The 19,845-nt window shown below is 42.5% G+C and overlaps 1 protein-coding gene across 2 annotated transcripts in view; it reads left to right on the top strand.

Annotated features, from left to right (window-relative positions):
- ADCY7 (adenylate cyclase 7) overlaps positions 1 to 16,972 on the top strand; it is a 75,686-nt gene extending 58,714 nt beyond the window's left edge. For both annotated transcript variants that reach the window (XM_034426477.3, XM_034426476.3), the window contains 14 exons: positions 1,569 to 1,650; positions 2,542 to 2,639; positions 3,921 to 4,005; positions 4,963 to 5,100; positions 6,424 to 6,471; positions 7,391 to 7,432; positions 8,276 to 8,436; positions 9,419 to 9,500; positions 11,997 to 12,152; positions 13,197 to 13,343; positions 14,307 to 14,414; positions 14,574 to 14,688; positions 14,845 to 14,969; positions 15,713 to 16,972. In XM_034426477.3, the coding sequence (XP_034282368.1) occupies positions 1,569 to 1,650; positions 2,542 to 2,639; positions 3,921 to 4,005; positions 4,963 to 5,100; positions 6,424 to 6,471; positions 7,391 to 7,432; positions 8,276 to 8,436; positions 9,419 to 9,500; positions 11,997 to 12,152; positions 13,197 to 13,343; positions 14,307 to 14,414; positions 14,574 to 14,688; positions 14,845 to 14,969; positions 15,713 to 15,850 (1,525 nt within the window). In that variant the 3' untranslated portion in view covers positions 15,851 to 16,972. The remainder of the gene's footprint in view (positions 1 to 1,568; positions 1,651 to 2,541; positions 2,640 to 3,920; positions 4,006 to 4,962; positions 5,101 to 6,423; positions 6,472 to 7,390; positions 7,433 to 8,275; positions 8,437 to 9,418; positions 9,501 to 11,996; positions 12,153 to 13,196; positions 13,344 to 14,306; positions 14,415 to 14,573; positions 14,689 to 14,844; positions 14,970 to 15,712) is intronic.
- Positions 16,973 to 19,845: the final 2,873 nt, after the last annotated feature.

Below are 19,845 nucleotides of genomic sequence, written 5' to 3'. Positions count from 1 at the left end.
GGGCGCATGCATGCAGTGGAAACTGGAACAGCAGCCGCCCGGTGCACATGTGCATGACAGGAAGATGATCTTCCAGTTTCCAACACTCCTGCATGCATGGACCAGCTGGCCAGCACACCACAACCCGCAAAAGTGAGTCCACACTCAGTTTTATGACCTTTTTCTGCCACGGTTGTTAAGGTGAATCGCTGTCAGTCATTAATTGGATCATAAGGCCATGAAGCACGTCCAGTTTCCCTCATTGACATTTGCCAGCCGGGAAGGTTGAAAATACAGGTGGTCCACGACCACAATTGAGCCCAAAATTTCTGTTGCAACAAATCAGACATTTGTTAAGGGAGTTTTGCCCCATTCTGTGACCTCTCTCACCACTGTCGTTAAGTGAATCACTGCAGTGGATAAGTTAGTACCTCGGTTGTTCCGTGAATCTGGCTTCCCCATTGACTTGGCTTTTTTCGGACGTTGTGTTGTAACTTCAGACGGTCACTATGTGAATAGTCGTAAGTCAAGGACTGTGTGTGTTATTTGGGAGTCATCCCTACAAAACAACCATGATGTGACCCAGTCTAGGTTTAAAGACATCCAGTTAATCTTTAACATTGCAATTCTAAACTGGCGTCAAGTTTTCATCTAAAATTCTCTCTGTGCTAGATGCTGATTAGAAGGTTTACTGTTACAGGCTTTTAAAAGCACTTAAAGCAAAATTAAGTCTTCATTTCTCACACGATGCAGCAACTACAAAGACGCCCTAGAGGCTGGATAGTTGTAAGAAATGCATTTTGGTTCTGTAATGCAGGAACCGGTGAAAACTTCATTCAGAGTTGCTTAATCATTTAGTACCATATTCTACCTTTTATAGAATAGAATAGAATAGAATAGAATAGAATAGAATAGAATAGAATAGAATAGAATAGAATAGAATAGAATAGAATCAGAGGTGGGTTGCAGCAGGTTCTGACCAGTTCTGGAGAACCAGTTGCGGAAATTTTGAGTAGTTCGAAGAACTGGTAGTAAAAATTCTGACTGGCCTCACCCCCATCTATTCCCTGCCTCCCAAGTCCCAGCTGATGGGGAGGAAATGGGGATTTTGCAGTATCCTTCCCCCGGAGTGGGGTGGGAATGGAGATTTTACTGTATCCTTCCCATGCCACACCCACCAAGCTATGCCACACCCACCAAGCCACACCCACAGAACCGGTAGTAAAAAAATTTGAAACCCACCATAGAATAGAATAGAATAGAATAGAATAGAATAGAATAGAATAGAATAGAATAGAATAGAATAGAATTCTTTATTGGCCAAGTGTGATTGGACACACAAGGAATTTGTCTTTGGTACATATACAATATTATCTGGTTTTGACTGAAGGTCGTAAAACACAAAATATAAAGTTTTATATCCTTCCCCCTTTTTTGTTGCTCTGTGTTGTGTTTTCCTTTATTTGGTCTGAATTCTAATACTTCCGTGTCTTTTTAGTAGTCTGGTCTTCTGACAAACAAATCCTTTACTTAAAATAATGATAATTTCACACTTGAAAACAATCTCTGTTTCCTTTTCCTTCGTTCAGGCCGTGGTGCGGTCAAAAAGATGACTTTCGTGGACTGTGTGGGTTTTTGCTGTGCTTTGTCGAAACAGGACTGGAAAAAGAGGTTTGTAAGACATTGGAGGAATTTTTACGAGAGTAAAATCTTTCAGAGCTCAAAAACGGTTGAAAAGGAAGCTAACCTTAACAAATCAAAATGTAATCTTATGGTTTCCTGTTTACAGAATTTTTGGGCTGAGACAAAATCTTCCATTCCTTTAGCTTCAAGTAGGGTCCCAGAAAAGGTTATTTTCAGATTTCTTTTGAATATTACTTATGTTTTTTGAAGGAATCTGATGCCTCTTTAGTTGGTGGGATTGTATAGAGGTAATATCTCAGGGGCTGCCACAAAGAAGAGGGAGTCAAGCTATTCTCCAGAGCACCTGAAGGCAGGACAAGAAACAATGGATGGAAACTAATCAAGGAGAGAAGCAACTTAGAACTAAGGAGAAATTTCCTAACAGTGGGGACAATTAACCAGCGGAACAGCTTGCCACCAGAAGTTGTGGGTGCTCCAAAGTTGTGGAGGTTTTTAAGAAAAGACTGGACAACATTTGTCTGAAATGGTATAAGGCTTCCTGCCTGAGCAGGGGACTAAAATACCTCCAAGGTCCCTTACAATTCTGTTAATCTGTTAATCCTCGATTTACAACCACAATGGGGGCCAGAATTTCTGTTGCTGCCTAAATACATATCAGTTGCCAAGTGCCTGAATTTTAACCGTGGGGATTCTGCAATGGTCATAAGTATGAGGACATTTTTTGAATGCCATTGTAACACCCACTAAACAATTGGTTATAAATTGCGGATTACCTGTAATCCTATATGTATATATGAAAGAAGTTATATGCTAGGGCTCATTCTGTTTATTTTATTTTATTTTTCTCTGTGACAAAGTCACCCTAATAGCTGGTCTTTTATGAATGTATCGAAGTCTGTTCTGTTTCTTGTTTTACAGTATCGCACGATTCCTATTCCCAAACTGAGGGGTTATTTCGTGTGTGCTGGCATTGTTCTTCTATGCATGTTTACCGTACAGATATGCATTAAGCCACAGTAAGTGTTGTCTTTATTTTTCTTATGCCATCAATCCAGTTTGTGTCTTCTTTGAATCCAAACGATTGCATCCCATTAAATCAATTAAATTGGCAGTACTTTCTTTCCTGCAGAGATATAGAGGGTCTCTGGCTTGAGCTGGGGGTTGGACTAGAAGACCTCCAAGGTCCCTTCCAACTTTGTTATGTTATAACTCTATTATTTACACATGTTCAGAGGCTTCTCTGCAAGGAGTAGAGTAACAAGGAAATAAAAAAGCAATCCAGGCTAAGCTTTTCTTCTTAATGTGCCGGCTTTCCACATATCTTTATTATCTTAAGTACCAATAAATTTTATTGGTTTTATTTTATTAAATTTATATGCCGCCCATAGCAATAGCACTTAGACTTATATACCGCTTTACAGTGCTTTTACAGCCCTCTCTAAGGGGTTTACTGAGTCAGCCTATTGCCCCCAATAATCTGGGCCCTCATTTTACCTCAGAAGGAAGGAAGGCTGAGTCAACCTTCAGCCTGGTGAGATTTGAACTACCAAATTGCAGGCAGCCGGTGATCAGCAGAAGTAAACTTGCAGTACTGCACTCTAGCCACTGTGCCACCACGGCTCATCTCACCATCGAGCAATGCTGGGTGACTTACAATGCCATAAATAACTGTCTAAAACCGTTAAAAGGTTAAGAACATTAAAAGATTGAAAGTAAAACATTAAAATTAACTACAAAACGGATAAAAGAGAGGGTGGAGGTGATATCTTCTCCTAATCTACTAGCCTCCTTCAGCTCAAGAAGAAGGATTTAAAGGAGGAGGAGAAGGAGAAGAAAGAAAAGGAAGGAAGGAAAGAAGGAAGGAAGGAAGGAAGAAGAAAGAAAAAGAAAGAAAGAAAGAAAGAAGGAAGGAAGGAAGGAAGGAAGGAAGGAAGAGAAAGAAAGAAAGAAAGAGAAAGAAAGAAAAGGAATTTCCCACAGATCTCTTTTTTCCTCAAAGCTATGATTATATCTAATATTTCCTGCATAGTGAAAAGCTATTTAGGAGAAAAACAGCACTTGGATTGTGTGATCCTAATTAAGATTGAACATCAAACTCCGAATCTCCAGTCTCCAGCTTTGTAGTAGAGAAGAGGTTCAGACCTTTCTGGAGAATTTACAATTCCCGAATTCTTTAATCTGCTTTTGCTTCCTCGTTCTCTTACTCATCCAGTTGAAACGTCAATTTACATTGCTAATCCATGCGCGATAACCCATACGCTGAATATCAGTCAATCAATCCTCATTCTCTCTTTCAGGTCACAAAACATAGGGATCTCATTTGGGATTGTGGCAGTCATCATGGGGCTGATTTTGTGTGTCTGCTTTGCGGATGACTGTTGGGTAAGTAAAAAAAGAAAAAAGAAGGGAAGCAGTTAGAACAATTAATCAGTGGAACCACTTGCCTCCAGAAGTTGTAAGTGCTCCAACACTGGAAGTTTTTAAGAAGAGATTGGATAGCCATTTGTCTGAAGTGGTGTAGGGTTTCCTGCCTGGGCAGGGGGTTGGACTAGAAGACCTCCAAGGTCCCTTCCAACTCTGCTATTCTATTCTATTCTATTCTATTCTATTCTATTCTATTCTATTCTATTCTATTCTATTCTATTCTATTCTATTCTATTCTATTCTATTCTATTCCTTCAGAAGTGTCCAAACAAAGCTGTGGGAATTATACCTGGTTCCTTCGGCCATCTAATGGAATGGCTGTTTCCTAGGTGACCACTGATATATGTCGGATGCCTTTTGCATTTCTTGCTTACATTCAGAATAGATGACAATGCATCTGTAATTCACACCTACCCTAAGTGGTCCCTGCTACAACCTTCCTTTCCAGTAAACGAAGCGTGGGAGGTTTGCAGCTTGCAAATTAGATCCTTGGTCTTCCTAGCTTAGTGCGGCCAGAGGAATAGCAGTAACTCTTCAAGGTTGGGAGCAGAAAGATTCCTTCCCAGCTGTGGGACAATAAGACATTTTTAACTGGAGATGCTAAGGACCGATGAAGACAACTGGACTTTCTTTGGGTTTTTTTCCTTGAAGACGTCTCGCTTCTCATCCATCTTCTGACTGAATCGAAGAAGCTTCTCGGATGAGAAGCAAAACGTCTTCCAGGAAAAAAACAAAGTTTTGAAAAAGCACCTTTGGGACTCGCATAAGTCCCTTCATATAAACCGTGTGGTGCCAGCGGTCCTCATTGTCCTCAGAACCGCAAACATGTATGATGCTACGATGTAACTGCATGAAGGTCTATGAAGGTATAGGTGGTGGATTTGCCATCTTGAAACCTTTCTTCTCTGTTGGCAGAGATGCTGCGCCAAGAGATGGCCGCTAGCACGCTACTTCTGCATGCTTTCTGAGAAAGTGGAGACGATGCCATCCGTCAGGCTTCCTCTGGCCATCCTTGCCCTCGGCTCGCTGCTGATCCTTGCTGTGTTCAACCTGGTAATGCCTTCTGTTGGGAAGCATGCAGTGGCCCTGCTTATCTCCATCTGCAATCGTGGCTGATGGGAAAGCCTTATACAATAAGATGGGATGGGGATGGGATAGGATAACCTTTATTGTCACTTATATATATATATAATATTTGCTGATAAAGAAATAAAGGCTCATGTTGTAAGACTTGATTTAAATGTATAGTTCGTTTAGGTTGTGTTTTGTATGTATGTATGTTTTTGTTTCTCTATTTTTAATTAAATAAAAACATATTTAAAAAAAAGAAAAGAAAAAGAAATAAAGGGAGACTAGTATAGAACTATTTCAAGCTATTTAGCTCTATTCAGCCAGCCATACCCTTACTCGAATTTGAACTTGGGTTCGAGTAAGGTTATGGCTAGCCGATGACAGCTAAAAAGCTTGAAATAGATCTATACTAGTCTCCCTTTATTTCTTTATCAGCAAATATAAATTTGGTATAAAATGGTTTGTCGTGAATGCGACTGCTTGAGGGCTCCTGGATTGGAGCTGAAAGGCGAAAGGGATGCTCCCTCCCATGTTGGGATAGACCAGGTGCTTTGATAGAAAAACACTTAAGATATATATATGTGTGTGTGTGTATGTATGTATATGTATATGTATATGTATGTATGTATGTATGTATGTATGGGGACGCAGTGGCTCAGTGGCTAAGATGCTGAGCTTGTCGATCAGAAGGCCGCCAGTTCAGTGGTTCGAATCCCTTGTGCCGCATAATGGGGTGAGCTCCCGTTCCTTGTCCCAGCTTCTGCCAATCTAGCAGTTCGAAAGCACATAAAAAGTGCAAGTAGAAAAATAGGGACCACCTTTGGTGGGAAGGTAACTGCGTTCCGTGTGCCTTTGGCATTTAGTCATGCCAGCCACATGACCACGGAGACGTCTTTAGACAGTGCTGGCTCTTCGGCTTTGAAACAGAGATGAGCACCGCCCCCTAGAGTCAGGAATGACTAGCAAATATGTATGAGGGGAACCTTTACCTTTAACAGTAAATGAGGTTGTTGTTATGGTGTGTTTTTCTACTTTAAATGTATTGTCAGTGTTTCAACCATTTATTAGCTGGATTGCCAGTATTCAAAAGTTGCAAAATATACCCCAACAGTGCTTTTGGCAACTGGACTTTCTTGGATTATTCTTTGAAAATGGTTTTTGCCTCTCATCCAAGAAGCCAATTCATCTGTCCCTCCAACCACCCTCTTTTCCTTTTCAAAAAACTCTTGCTGTTTTGGCAATAAATGTAATGTGTTTTGAATTGCCACCAGATACCCTCTAACCAGCTTTTCATGTTTTCATTAGCCAGTGAGCCAGCCTGGTGGAGATAACGCTTCCTCACATGCCAATCCAGTGAGTAAAAAGCTGATTTTATTGGCTAGAGTAATTGTTTGGGCTTAATAGCAGCTGTGGGCTGACTTTCAGTAGGTTCTTACCTCAAGGTGAAAATACTCTATATAATGTCTTGATCGTAGGCTGCACTGACTTTACCTGAACTATCTCACTTTTCCATCGCTTTGTGGTTGCTGCTCACAAATTGCCCCCCTTTTTTAAACAAATGCTTGTTGCAGGGTGGAGATTTCCAAATGAACCTTGTTCTGTTTGGATCTGACCTTTATTTTTATGCTGCCTTTATATTCTGTTAACGCTCTTGGCTAAAAGCTGGGTTAAAAATTAGAAGGCAAATGATTAAAGTGACTTTGGAAATGTTTATTTTGAAAAAAAATAATAATAATAATCCCGTGCATAACTTTTGGTTAGGGGTGGGGGGGTAATCTTTCCAGGCAGTCCTCGAATTACAACCATTCATTTAGTGACAGTTTGACTACAGCACTGAAAAAAGGGACATATGTCTATTTTTCGCATTTACAACCATTGCAGCATCTCTCCCCCCCCCCGGTCACATGATCAAAACTTGGGCGCTTGGCAACTGCCATGGACTTATGACAGTTGTATTGTCCTGGCTCAGGGGTCTGCAACCTTAAATACTCAAAGAGCCATTTGGACCCGTTTCCCACAGAAAAGAAAACACTGGGAGCCACAAAACCTGGATGGGCGTGGCCAACTCGATGTCACTCACTTCCACCAGTCACATGACACCCCCCCCCCCAGCCATGCCTACCCAGCCGGTCATTAGGGCAGAAAATCAGTTGTTAAAAAACACCGGGAACCACAAAATCCCTTTGACATATCTGCTTGTGTGAAGCCCAATTTATGACCTCAATAATTATTTATGTTTTCCCTCCCTGCCTCCCACCCCCCCAAAAAACAGGTGTCAAATACTGAAGATGGATCGCCTAATACGATCTACCCGGTGAGTGAAGATGGATATAATAGTTTAAAAAATATAGATTTGGCTCCCGCCCTGGGAAAAAGTCAGTCGCAAATGTATCAAGTCTATACAGGTAGACTTCGCTTAGTGACTGCCTTGTGCAGCGACCATTTGAAGTTATGACCCTGCTGGAAAAAAATATGTTGCTTTTACAACCCTCATAGTATCTCTCAGTCCTGTGATTGCCATTACAATCAGGTGTAGGATCTGAGCTGTTCGCATTTGAAGCCATGCTCTTGGATTGCCATCTTAACAGCACCATGGATTCTGTAAAGTTATGTCTGCTAAATCCTTTCTTTGCAAGTGTGCAGGGGAAATGTGTCTTTTGCTTTGCCCAATTTGCTTAATTTCAATATGCAGTGCTAAATAATTGCTCGTATGTCAGGAGGCAGCCAAGCATTTATATCAGGGCTGGCTGGGGAATTCTGGGGAGTTGAAGTCCACAGGTCTTAAAAGTTGCCAAGGTTGGACGCTCCTGTAATATATCTATTGACATCAGGGGTGCTAGTCAGCAGGTTCTGACAGGTTCTGGAGAACCGGTAGCGGAAATTTTGAGTAGTTCAGAGAACCGGCCAATACCACCTCTGGCTGGCCCCAGAGTGGGGTGGGAATGGGGATTTTGCAGTATCCTTCCCCTGCCACGCCCACCAAGCCACAGCAAGCCCACTAAGCCACACCCACAGAACCAGTAGTAAAAAAAAATTGAATTCCACCACTGATCGACATGCACAATATTTTAAAGCAATAGTAATAATAAACCCTCTGCTAGTAGTCTTGACTTGAAAACATTTGCTAATTCTTGCTTAAATCCTTCTTTTATGCCAGTATTATGCCTACTGCTGCATCCTGGGCTTCATTGCGTGCTCCGTGTTCCTTCGAATGAGTTTTGAACTCAAGCTAATGTTGCTCTCGGGAGCCATCGTGGGGTATTTCGTCATATTTAACAGCAATCCGAATGTCACCTGTGAGCAGGAGTGTGTCAAGAGGTAGGAAGAGCTCGTTATCTCGAAAGTTACTTTGCCCGGGTGTGGGGTGAGGTGGGGTGTGGAAGCCATAATGAAGGAATATTGGAAGAGATCAAGTTAAAATAGTCCGTGGGGACTATTTTAAGATGCCTTTTTCCCACCTGAAGACTTCGTGGTGGTGCCTATTGCTTGGACTGGGTGCTACAAAATGTGATAAGGGCCCACTTGATTGTTTCTTTGATGTCGCTTTTGTAAATAGCATCTGCCTAGTTGCGTTCTTGGTTTTGAGCACTGAAATGGAAGTTCTAACACGGTTGAAGTGACCTCACATTTTTCCTCCCTCCCTCCACACTTTCTCTCTCTTTCTCTCCTTCCGTCCCTTTGTTCCTTCCTTTCCTTCCTTCTTACCTTCCTTCCTTTCACATACTTTCTCTCTCTCTCCTTCTGTCCTTTCCTTCCTTCCTTCCTCCCTCCCTCCACACGTTCTCTCTTTTTCTCTCCTTCCATCCCTTCGTTTCTTCCTTTCCTTCCTTCCTACCTTCCTTCCTCCCACATACTTTCTTTCTCTCTCCTTCTGTCCTTTCCTTCCTTCCTTCCTTCTTTCCTCCCTCCCTCCCTCCACTTTCTCTTTCTCTCCTTCCTTCCCTTCCTTCCTATCTTCCTTCCTCTCACATACTTTCTCTCTTTCTCCTTCTGTCCCTTCCTTTCTTTCCTTCCTTACTTCTTCCCTCCCTCCTGCCACAAACATCCTTCCTTCCTTCCTTCCTTCCTTCCTTCCTTCCTTCCTTCCTTCCTCCCTTCCTCCCTCCCTCCCTCCCTCCCTCCCTCTGCCTGCCTGCCTGCCACTTCACTGTTTCTCTTGAGGAAGATATACTTTTAACAAATATTAGTGCAAGTTTTCTTTCTTATGCATGGTGTAGTTCAGACTTTTGGACCTTTTCAATCATAAACATGTGTATGTCATGGTAATGGTTCTAATTTGTTCTTTTATTTTCTACTTCAGGCTTTTTATAAAAAATCCCAAAGTGATGATCAATTTGTACCTGGCACTCTTTTATATCACTCTGGTTCTGTTGTCCAAGCAGGTATGGATTTCTTTGTGGCTTATGTTCTATATCTCCTCAAATTATCAGCCCAGTACAGGGGAGGGTTCTACTTACCTCTACTACTGGTTCGCATAGGGAGCACACGTGTATGTGCAGATCAGAGGTGGGTTTTACTTACCTTTACTACCGGTTTGCAATGGGATTGCACATGCGCAGATCGCTGATGACGACATCTGGGGCGGTGGGCGAGGCCTCCTGCTGGTTTTACTACCAGTTCTTGCAAACCAGTCTGAACTGGGGGCAACCCACCCCTGGCGCAGATCACCTATGATGATGTCCAGGTCGGTGGGTGGAGCCTCCCAAAAGTTTTACTACCGGTTCTTGTGAACCGGTCCAAACCGGGGGCAACCCACCACTGGCCCAATAACTGGGAATGTTGACCCCAACACCGAAAAGTGTCCTTCTGTCAATCATTGTTGTTCTTTACATCATTGTTTGTTCACAGAACAAATGTATCGAATGACAATGTTCACAATAGAAACTGAACTGTGAAAAACTAAAACATAGACCTCCTTTATAACGTGGAAAATAATCCAACCATACTGCAAAATTTTCCCACAGTTCCCCGTGGTAGAACAGTATTTGGTGACCTTTTCTGGGAATTCTGAAATTCTCAGAAAACTGCCAGGAGAAATGCCATTTTCTTCCATAGAACAACCAAAGTAGTGAGAAAAGAGTGATGATATTAATTCAGAGTGGCACGGACCGTGTGATGAACAACTCAACAAAATATGAGGTTGATTCAACCTCATATTCCTCCCATGGAGGAGCAGGACTTCTCCTGCAAGCAAAAGCCATTGTTGGTAGAAAATAAAGCTTGATGTTGATTCTCAATGGACTTACGTCATTTTCTTAATGCACAACTTTAATGCTCAAAAATTACATTGAAAGAAGACACGAGCAAATGGCTTTTGAGCCATGGGGGTGTGTGTGACAATTTTTCACCACAATGTTGTTTTCTGACGGAACTCCATCTAGTGCATTTGGTACATCTGCTTCCTAATAGTGGAAATATATTATCCCTGTGTAGCGACGCACACAAAACCAAAAAGAACAAATCCCAGCCCTCCGGTACACACATAAAGCATTCATTATAGTCTAATTTTTCCCTTGAAAGGCACGTTTCTATTTTAAAACTGCATTTAATTGTTTATCCCAAGGCATTACTCTGGGATGTCCATATTGAATTAGCAATCATTTGATATTCTTCTCCTTAATAATTTTACTTGTTTGAGCTGTACGCCTGTGAAGCGGCTATGATTGCGCGGATCTGAGCATAAATCCCCATAGGCAAGATGCGTGTCTGTACAAATTTGGGGCTTTGATATTAAAATATAATAAGGCAAATTATCCATCTACAACCAGTACAGTTCAGAAAAAAGAATGAACAGTGATTTAGATAGGGAGGCTTAAGTGTCAGAAAGTGGAAATGGACCATGTTGTGTTTTTGTTGTCGTGTTGTTAAGAAAATACACTGCCTTACCCACTTTAGAAGTACAATTTATTGTTTATATTTGTTGTACTTGCCCAGAGTTACTTGCACATGAGATGAGTGGCTCCGTAAATTAGATAGATAGATAAATAAATAGGTAGATGACAGATAGATAGATAGATAGATAGATAGATAGATAGATAGATAGATAGATAGATAGATGAGAGAGAGAGAGAGAGAGAGAGAGAGAGAGAGAGAGAGAGAGAGAGAGAGATGGAGAGATGGATATAGGTAGGTAGATAGACAGCCAGACAGATATAGATAAGAGAGAGAGAGAGATGATAGACAAGTAGAGAGATAGTGATGATAGATGTTTGAGGGATAGATAGATAGATAAATAGACAGACAGACAGACAGACAGACATAGATAATAGAGAGAGAGAGAGAGAAAGAGAAAGAGATGATAGATAAGTATAGAGAGATAGTGATGATAGGTGTAGAGATAGAGATAGATAGATAGATAGATAGATAGATAGATAGATAGATAGATAGATAGATAGATAGGGATGGAGAGAGAGAGAGAGAAAGATGATAGATGTTTGAGGGATAGACAGACAGACAGACAGACAGAGATGATAAACAGAACCTATGCATATCTACTTAAAAGTAAAATTGGTAGGGATAATTGAAACATGCAAATCAGTTTTTATTTCATTTTTATTTATTTATTTATTTTGTCAAGCATATATTAGATAACAGACATAAGTATAGACATGGTTATTAATACATGAAATGGATACAAATAAAAGGGGACAGGGATGGTAGGCCTGTTGGTGCGCTTATGCACGCCCCTTATAGACCTCTTAGGAATGGGGTGAGGTCATCCCATTCCTAAGGTTAATTAAGGTTATCTAAGATCAGATTAAGGGCATCGTATTTGACTTGTCATAAATCAATTGTTTCCTAGTCTTCGGGCAACATCAATATGGGATAAGCTTTGTACTTGTTGCTGATAGTTTCGGTAACTCTCTGTTTGTTTGCAGATAGACTATTATTGTCGTCTGGACTGCCTGCAGAAAAACAAATTCAAAAAGGAACATGAGTCATTTGAAACCATGGAGAATGTAAACAGGCTACTGCTTGAAAACGTCCTCCCAGCTCATGTGGCGGCCCATTTTATTGGGGACAAATTAAATGAGGTACGGAAAAATTCACTGTAATGTTACACAGCAGATGTTCGGTTGAAGATGCTGGTAGCACTTCAGTTGATCTTGAAGAGCTCATTCGCTGAAGTTGCCCTCAAGTTAAGAAGAAAGCAGTAGAATCCTAGGTACTGGGAGAAGCCTAGCTCCCGGACAAAGAGAACCGGTTCGGTGACGTCACATCGTTACCGCTACCAGCTCAGCCGAACCGGGAGGAACCCACCACTGCCCTGAGCTCCGTTTTTGCTGGCAGAGGGTTGCAGGAGGCCGTGGCAGCCAAAAATGGAGCTCGGAAGTCCGTTTTCACTGACGGAGTGCTCAGGCCACCACAGGCGTCCACAACACGAGTGATGTCGAGCTGGCCACGCCCACTCTGGCCACTCCCCCCCATCCTGATTCGGCCCTCCATGAAATCGACTTTGACACAATCTGATATAACACCTTAATTCTGGCGCCTTGATTAAGTCACCATGACAATGTTTAGGCACAATAGTAAGTCATAAACCATGATTCGCACAGAGCCTAGATTCCCACAACAGAGTTAGCCAAAACGAAGCAAATCACTATTATTGAAATTCATCCCACCCACAACGGTGGATCCTAAAGCTGTGTGGTGCTTCTTTTTGAGGAAGACGCTACATAAGTAAAATCCATCGTCAATCCTTGTTGAACGTCAAGTTTTGCAAGAATGATATGCATCGTAGGGAGTTCCTTCTCAAGCGCTCATTGTGCGCTCTAGATCCTCAGGGGTGATGAAAGAGGCATCACAAAAGAAAACAGCAAATGAATGAAAGATTGGAAGAAATACAGGTTGACACAAAAGAAGAGGAACACACCCCTTAGTGCAAGTTGGTGTGACAAGCTCCTTTGTGTAGCACCTAGTTTTTGACTTGCGTGCAATTTCAGTGGAGTAACTAGAGAGGAACTTTGTGTGTCCTTGTTGCCTTGGTTAACGGGGTGGTGGGGGTGGTTGGAGGGGGTGGGAGTGGAGCATTAAGTGGAAAGCAATTGTTCATGAACCTATCACTGCTTGTCCCTCAGGATTGGTATCATCAATCTTACGACTGCGTCTGTGTCATGTTTGCCTCGGTCCCTGACTTCAAGGTATTTTACACGGAGTGCGATGTCAACAAGGAAGGACTGGAATGCCTTCGTCTCCTGAATGAGATCATCGCCGATTTCGATGAGGTAAGTCCTTGTTGACTTGGGCTTCTGCAGTCTTCTGGGATCAATGTTTCTCAACCTTGGCATCTTGACGATGTGTGGACTTCAACGCCCTGGCTGGGGAAATTCTTGAAGCCCACACGTCTTCCAAGTTGTCAAGAGTAGTTGCGAAATACTACTCTACGAAGGTAGATTTACTACTTGAGAATGCGGATGAATCTTCTCCTGAAATATTTAGCAGCGTTTGTTCATCTTGTGTGATTTATCCATGCCTGGGGCTTTAGCAGACTCCATCTGAAACAGATGTGCATGAAAGATCATAGACCCAACTCCCACACGAGGTTTTGGAGGTTGGTGAACGATGGGTGTGTCTCGGCAAGTGACAGTCCCACGCTAACCTTGCCTCAACTGGAAACCCTAGAAAGATCAGGCCTGGTTAGTACAGATAGTCCTCGACTTACAACCACAACTGAGCCCAAAATTTATGTTGCTAAGCGAGACACTTGTTAAGTGAGTTTCCCCACCCCATTTTACGACCTTTCTTGCCATAGTTGTTAAGTGAATCACTGCATAAACTTTGTTGTTGTTTTTTTTTAATTTGATTTATATGCCGCCCTTCTCCGGAGACTCAGGGTGGCTTACAATGCATTAAGCAATTGTAATCCAACCCCCCGCCCAAGCAGACCCTACAACAACATTGGTAGCCCTCCGTAGCTGAAAAGTGACAAATTTAAAAAGTGTGGCTTGTTCACCAGCATTTTGAGAGTTGAAAGCATACGCAAATCCTCAATATGTGCAGATTAATCGCATAAATTCTATCCTTAAGATATGTGCAAAAAAATCGAAAATATTACACTGAATTCAGTGTCTGCAGAAGCTCTTAACCTGAGTTGGCTAATTTGTCCAGAAAATGTAGCCTTTCGTACCACTATAAAGTGAGAGAATTGAGAACTCCTAAATACTATACTTCTTTTCCCCTCTCAACAGCTGCTGCTGAAGCCTAAATTTAGTGGGGTTGAAAAAATCAAAACTATTGGGAGCACGTACATGGCAGCATCTGGACTCTGTGTGGTACCTGGTCAAGAGAATAATGTGGTAGGTGTTTCTCAACCTGAAGATGTCTAGACTTCACCTCCCAGAATTCTGGGAGCTGAAGTCCATACATCTTCAAGTTCACTTCCTGTCGTAATTTTGAAATAACTTACAGTTCTGCTATTGAGTGCCATGATGTCTCTCTTCCCACCACCTGTTTAGGATCAAGAAAAGCAGTGTGCTCAAATTGGCATCATGGTGGAATTCGCCATGGCCTTGATGACTAAACTAGATGGCATCAACCGCCATTCGTTCAACAACTTCCGTCTACGTGTCGGTAAGTTTGGGAAGAGGTGGGCATCTCCCAAGATCTCAGGAGTGGTACGCTATTTTATTAAGGTTATACTGATAGTTTTCTTCCAAGTTTGGATCCAACCTGTGTGTACTTTACATCATACGTTTATTTTTCTCCTTCGCCGTCCTGTTTATGCAGGCATCAATCATGGACCGGTAGTAGCTGGTGTGATCGGTGCTCGCAAACCCCAGTATGATATTTGGGGAAACACTGTCAATGTTGCCAGCAGAATGGAAACTACTGGAGAACTTGGGAAAATCCAGGTAAAGGAAGACGGGAAATTTTGGATTTTGATAGAAGGAAACCTCAACAATGACTATATGTACAACATGGGGATAGCAATAACACTAAGACTTATATGCCCCTTTACAGTGCTTTCCAGCCCTCTCTAAGCGGTTTACAGAGTCAGCCTATTGCCCCCAACAATTTGGGTCCTCATCTTACCCATCTCGGAAGGATGGAAGGCTGAGTCAACCTTGAGCCACTCAGGATTGAACTGCTGGCAGTCGGCCGAGTTAGCCAAGGGAAGGGAAGGGAAGGGAAGGGAAGGGAAGGGAAGGAAAGGAAAGGAAAGGAAAGGAAAGGAAAGGAAAGGAAAGGAAAGGAAAGGAAAGGAAAGGAAAGGAAAGGAAAGGAAAGCATAGCAGTAGCAATAGCACTTAGAGTTAATATACTGCTTCACAGTGAGATTTGAATTGCCAAATTGCAGGCAGCTGGCAGGCAGCAGAAGTAGCCTGCAGAACTGCACTCTAACCACTGCGCCACCATGGCTCATAAGATAACTTCAGTAGCTCTTAACTACTGAAAAATATAGAGGGGTTTTTTTTGCCACAACTGTTGGGATTTGTTTCTCTGATCCATATTTAGCTTTGAACGTGCAAGTCCACTTAACTGATTTTATAAATTCTTCTGGAAGTGCCAGCAAAAAAAAAAAATCAGGGTCCAAAATCAATCAAATATTCATTGAGGGTTTTGAATGGCCTCTCAATTTTTGTTTCCCGCACAGGTTACAGAAGAGACCTGCAAAATATTGGAGAGCTTGGGATACGCTTGCGAATGCCGAGGTCTGGTTAACGTGAAAGGAAAGGGAGAACTGATCACGTACTTCGTCTGCACCGATACAGCCAAATCTCAAGTTTTTTGACCCCGAACGAGAAAATGCTGAGAAATTACGGTCGAAATATCTTGAGGGACTTTGTTTTTTCTTTTTAGCAACTATTAAAAATGTTGTCTCCTTCTGTAAAGGAGTTCGTGCCGAATGACTTATCTGCGCTGGCATTTTGCATCTCAAGAGAAGAAGGCAAGAGGTTCTTGAAAGATGTTTACAGTTGAGTCTAGTTGAGCCTACAGTTGACTCTACAGTTGACTCTACCTGATGCCGATTTGGTTTCCTGCCACAAAGGAACTCAGAAATGTCTGTGGACTGGCAGCCAAGCCAGAGGATGGCTCGGTTCAAGGTGTCTTTTTTTGCTTCCTCCTTGCCTTTTTGTGTGGATAGATTTGACGATTGCGATAGCGCTGCCTTGAGCAAAAATCACATGACAAAGGGACCAGAATTGGAGCCTGGACCTTGAAGGCCCTTTTAGGTGGAACTGTCATCTGCTCTGCCATTGATTAGTGATTCCTCCTCTCGTTGTCCATTAGAGCCACCCTCAGACCTGCTGCGGATCTCCCAAAACTTGCACTCCCACATTTCTCTTCGACTAACATTTCAAGACTAAAAAAAACCCATCATTTTTCTTGCACTCCTTCTATACCAGTGGTCGGCAACCTGCGGCTCTGGAGCCGCATGTGGCTCTTTAGGCCCTCTGCTGTGGCTCCGTCAGGTGATCCCACCACTGGCTGGCCCCGCCCTTCACCCTCCCCTCCCAGTCGCTCCTCGCCTGACCTGAGAAGGTAAGGGCGATGGCGGGGGATGGAGAGGCGGCCGGGGCAGAGACAGAGAGAAACAGAGAGAGAGCGGGAGGGGGGTGGAGAGAGGGAAAGAGGGGAGAGAGAGAGATAGGTCAAAAGGATTTTGTGGTTCCCGGTGTTTTTTAACAACTGGTTCTCTACCCTAATGACCGGCTGGGTAGGCGTGGCTAGGGGGAGGTCATGTGACTGGTGGAAGTGAGTGACATTGACTTGGCCACACCCACCCAGGTTTTGTGGCTCCCGGTGTTTTCTTTTCTGTGGGAAACGGGTCCAAATGGCTCTTTTTGAGTATTTTAAGGTTGCAGATCCCTGTTCTATACTGTCACAAAATAAATTAGACCTGTTTTTTTAATCGCTTACTTACCTCGTTTCTGTTCCAGAAGGAACAGCCTAAGGGAGAACCACCCCAAGCTAATGCAGATTTGATATTCTGGAATTCACTTCTTGGGCTTGGTATCACACACTTGAGGATTTGAGTCTTAAATGTGCTTGTTTTTGGGGGTGGGTGGGGGGGAGGGTTGAAGGATTCTGGGAAGCCTTTTTCCTTCCTTCCTCTCTCGTTTGCCTTTGCAAGATGCTATTTGAGTTCAACAGCCTGTATAGTAATGTGGAAATTCCTGCATTGTCAGTGTAAAAATTCAGGTTCGTTCTTAAATAGCAAACCCGCTTATATAAATTATGGGCAGCTCCTACTACAACTGCACCACTAATCTTAAAACAGAATGATGGATAATTCCCGGAATGGGTTGCGGTGTAGAGAAGCTATCATGCCATTTTTTTTCCCTTGGGGGTCAGTAACACCCTTATAATTTTGAGTGATGTAGAGCATTATGGATGATGTCTGCATGTCCATGGCAGCTTCTGTACCAACACCGCACAAAGTAAAACTGTCCGTATCCTACTGCTAAATTTTATCTTTTGTAGATTCACGAACCAGAATGAACGAGAAGCAGGCCAACTACATACAGGTAGTCCTTGACTTATGACCTCCAATTGGGATTAGAACTTCCATTGCTAAGCCAGGTGGTTTTTAAGTGAGCCGTGCCTGATTTTACAACCGTATTGCCACGGTTGTTAATCAAGTCGATTGTTGTTAAATGAGTCACAGGGTTGTTAAGCCAACCCAAGCTTACCATATTAATTTTGCTTGTTGGAAGCCACTTGGGAAAGTGGCCAATACCCCTGACCTTGAGATGCTTACAACCACACGGGTTGCCAAGTGCCGAAATTTAGATCATATGTTCCATGGAGATGCTGCATTGGTTGCGAGAACAAGGACCAAGTTACTTTATTTCAGGGTCGTCGTAAATCTGAACGGTCACTAAATGAATGGTGGTAACTTGAGGTCTATCTGTACTGTGTCCGTGCCAACGTTGTCAATGTTACTTCCGATTATTCATCTCATGTCTGAAGTGTGTGTAGGGTTTCCTGCCTAAGCAGGGGGTTGGACTAGAAGACCTCCAAAGTCCCTTCCAACTCTGTTATTCTATACTATCGCTATTCTTATTTCAAAGTGGGATTCTGCTTTTCGGATCAGGAATTCCGAAGAAGCTGTTTTTTAAAGTGTTACTAATCTTTACCATCCACTGAAGAGAGGTTTTGACTTGGTGCGAAGCCGCACAACAAAATATGACAAAGCTGTGGTGCCTTTCAGGAATCAGGAAAAAAGCCTTGGTAGTACAGTGGTCTAAAGCACCCTGTTATTAAGACCAGCTGCCTGCAATTACTGCAGGTTCGAATCTCGCCAGGCTCAAGGTTGACTCAGCCTTCCATCCTTTCTAAGGTAGGTTAAATGAGGACCCAGTTTGTGGGGGCAATAAGATGACTTTGTATAAATATACAAAAGGATGAAGGCTATTGCTTAGCACATTGTAAGCCGCCCTGAGTCTCCGGAGAAGGGCGGCATATAAATTAAATAATAATTAAAAAAAATCGGTTGGGGAAAAAAAAAAACTATGTTTTTAAAGCACAAGAAGAATTGCCACTCATGAAATAAAATTATTGTCTGAAAGATTCCACAGCAATGCTACTTAGAACCCTACAAATTACAGAGTTTTTTTTTTAGGCGGGACTATGGAATCAGACACACAACTGCAAACAAAAAATGTGTTTGTTTTTTAGACAGCACTGATATTGAGCAAAATTAGGGCAAACGATTGGAAGAATGATCTGTTTGTGCATAAAATCGAGGACAAGCAGGAACAAAGGAAAGGGTTTATTTAAGAGGATCTCTAACGTACTAGTGACTTACATTGACTAGTTATTGTTAAGAACTACCTATATTTTGCTGTGGTTTTTATTTCTGCTCCATCCATTTGTGTAAAGGCTTTTTAGAATGCATTTTCGATACAAAGCTATATAAATCTGAAGAAATTGGAATATCCTCTACAGCTGTGATGGCGAATCTATGGCACGCGTGCCACACGGAGCCATATCAGTGGGCACGCGAGTCTTGCCCTAGCTCAGCCTTCTGGGCCCACCAGAAGTCAGGAAACAGGCTGTTTCCAGCCTCCGGAGGGCCTCCGGGGGTGGGAGGCTCGTTTTTCACTCTCCCCAGGCTCCAGAGTCTTTCTAGGAGCCTGGGGAGGGCGAAAACAGCCTTCCCCACCCTCCCCAGAAGCCCTCTGGAGGCCGGAAATGGCCCCACGGTGTGTGTGTGTGTGTGTGTGTTCACGTGCGCATGCACATTATGGGTGTGGGCACGCGCACATGTGATACCTCCGCACTCCCATTTTTGGCCCGCGACGGCAAAAAGGTTAGCCATCACTGGTCTTAGAGTGAATCTACTAATGAGGTCTGATCGCCTTCATTTTTTAAAAAAAGTTTAACAGGGCAGCTCAATTGACCGCAAATCCTCTTATGCTAAACCCCCTTGTGCACCCTTATTGTGTTCATTATAATTACTGTGTAATTAATACGTGGAGGATGAATTTCCTATGTTTCATGATGGGAACAAACTTCTAGTGAGGTCTTACTATAGATAAAGGACTTTTAGAAAGTCTTAGGGAGATTAAAGTAGATTATATACGAGAGTATTAAGATAAAGATAGTCCTGGGTAATGTTAAAAAGATTGCGCAGCTGTCTTTTTGTAATAACTGCACGTTTATGCGAATGATTACTTTTCCTTCCTTTTTTTTTTTATTGTACATTTATTACAGGTTTGGTTTTTAAAATAAAACGCAGAAGTTAGAAGGTTTTGGTTCAGAAATTCTCTACCGTCTAAT

Source organism: Pantherophis guttatus, chromosome 11 (assembly GCF_059756535.1).
Source record: "Pantherophis guttatus breed Tessera chromosome 11, ASM5975653v1, whole genome shotgun sequence".
Classification (NCBI taxonomy): Eukaryota; Metazoa; Chordata; class Lepidosauria; order Squamata; family Colubridae; genus Pantherophis; species Pantherophis guttatus.
Note: the sequence above shows the minus strand (reverse complement) of the source record. Positions and strands in the feature narration are given on the sequence as shown.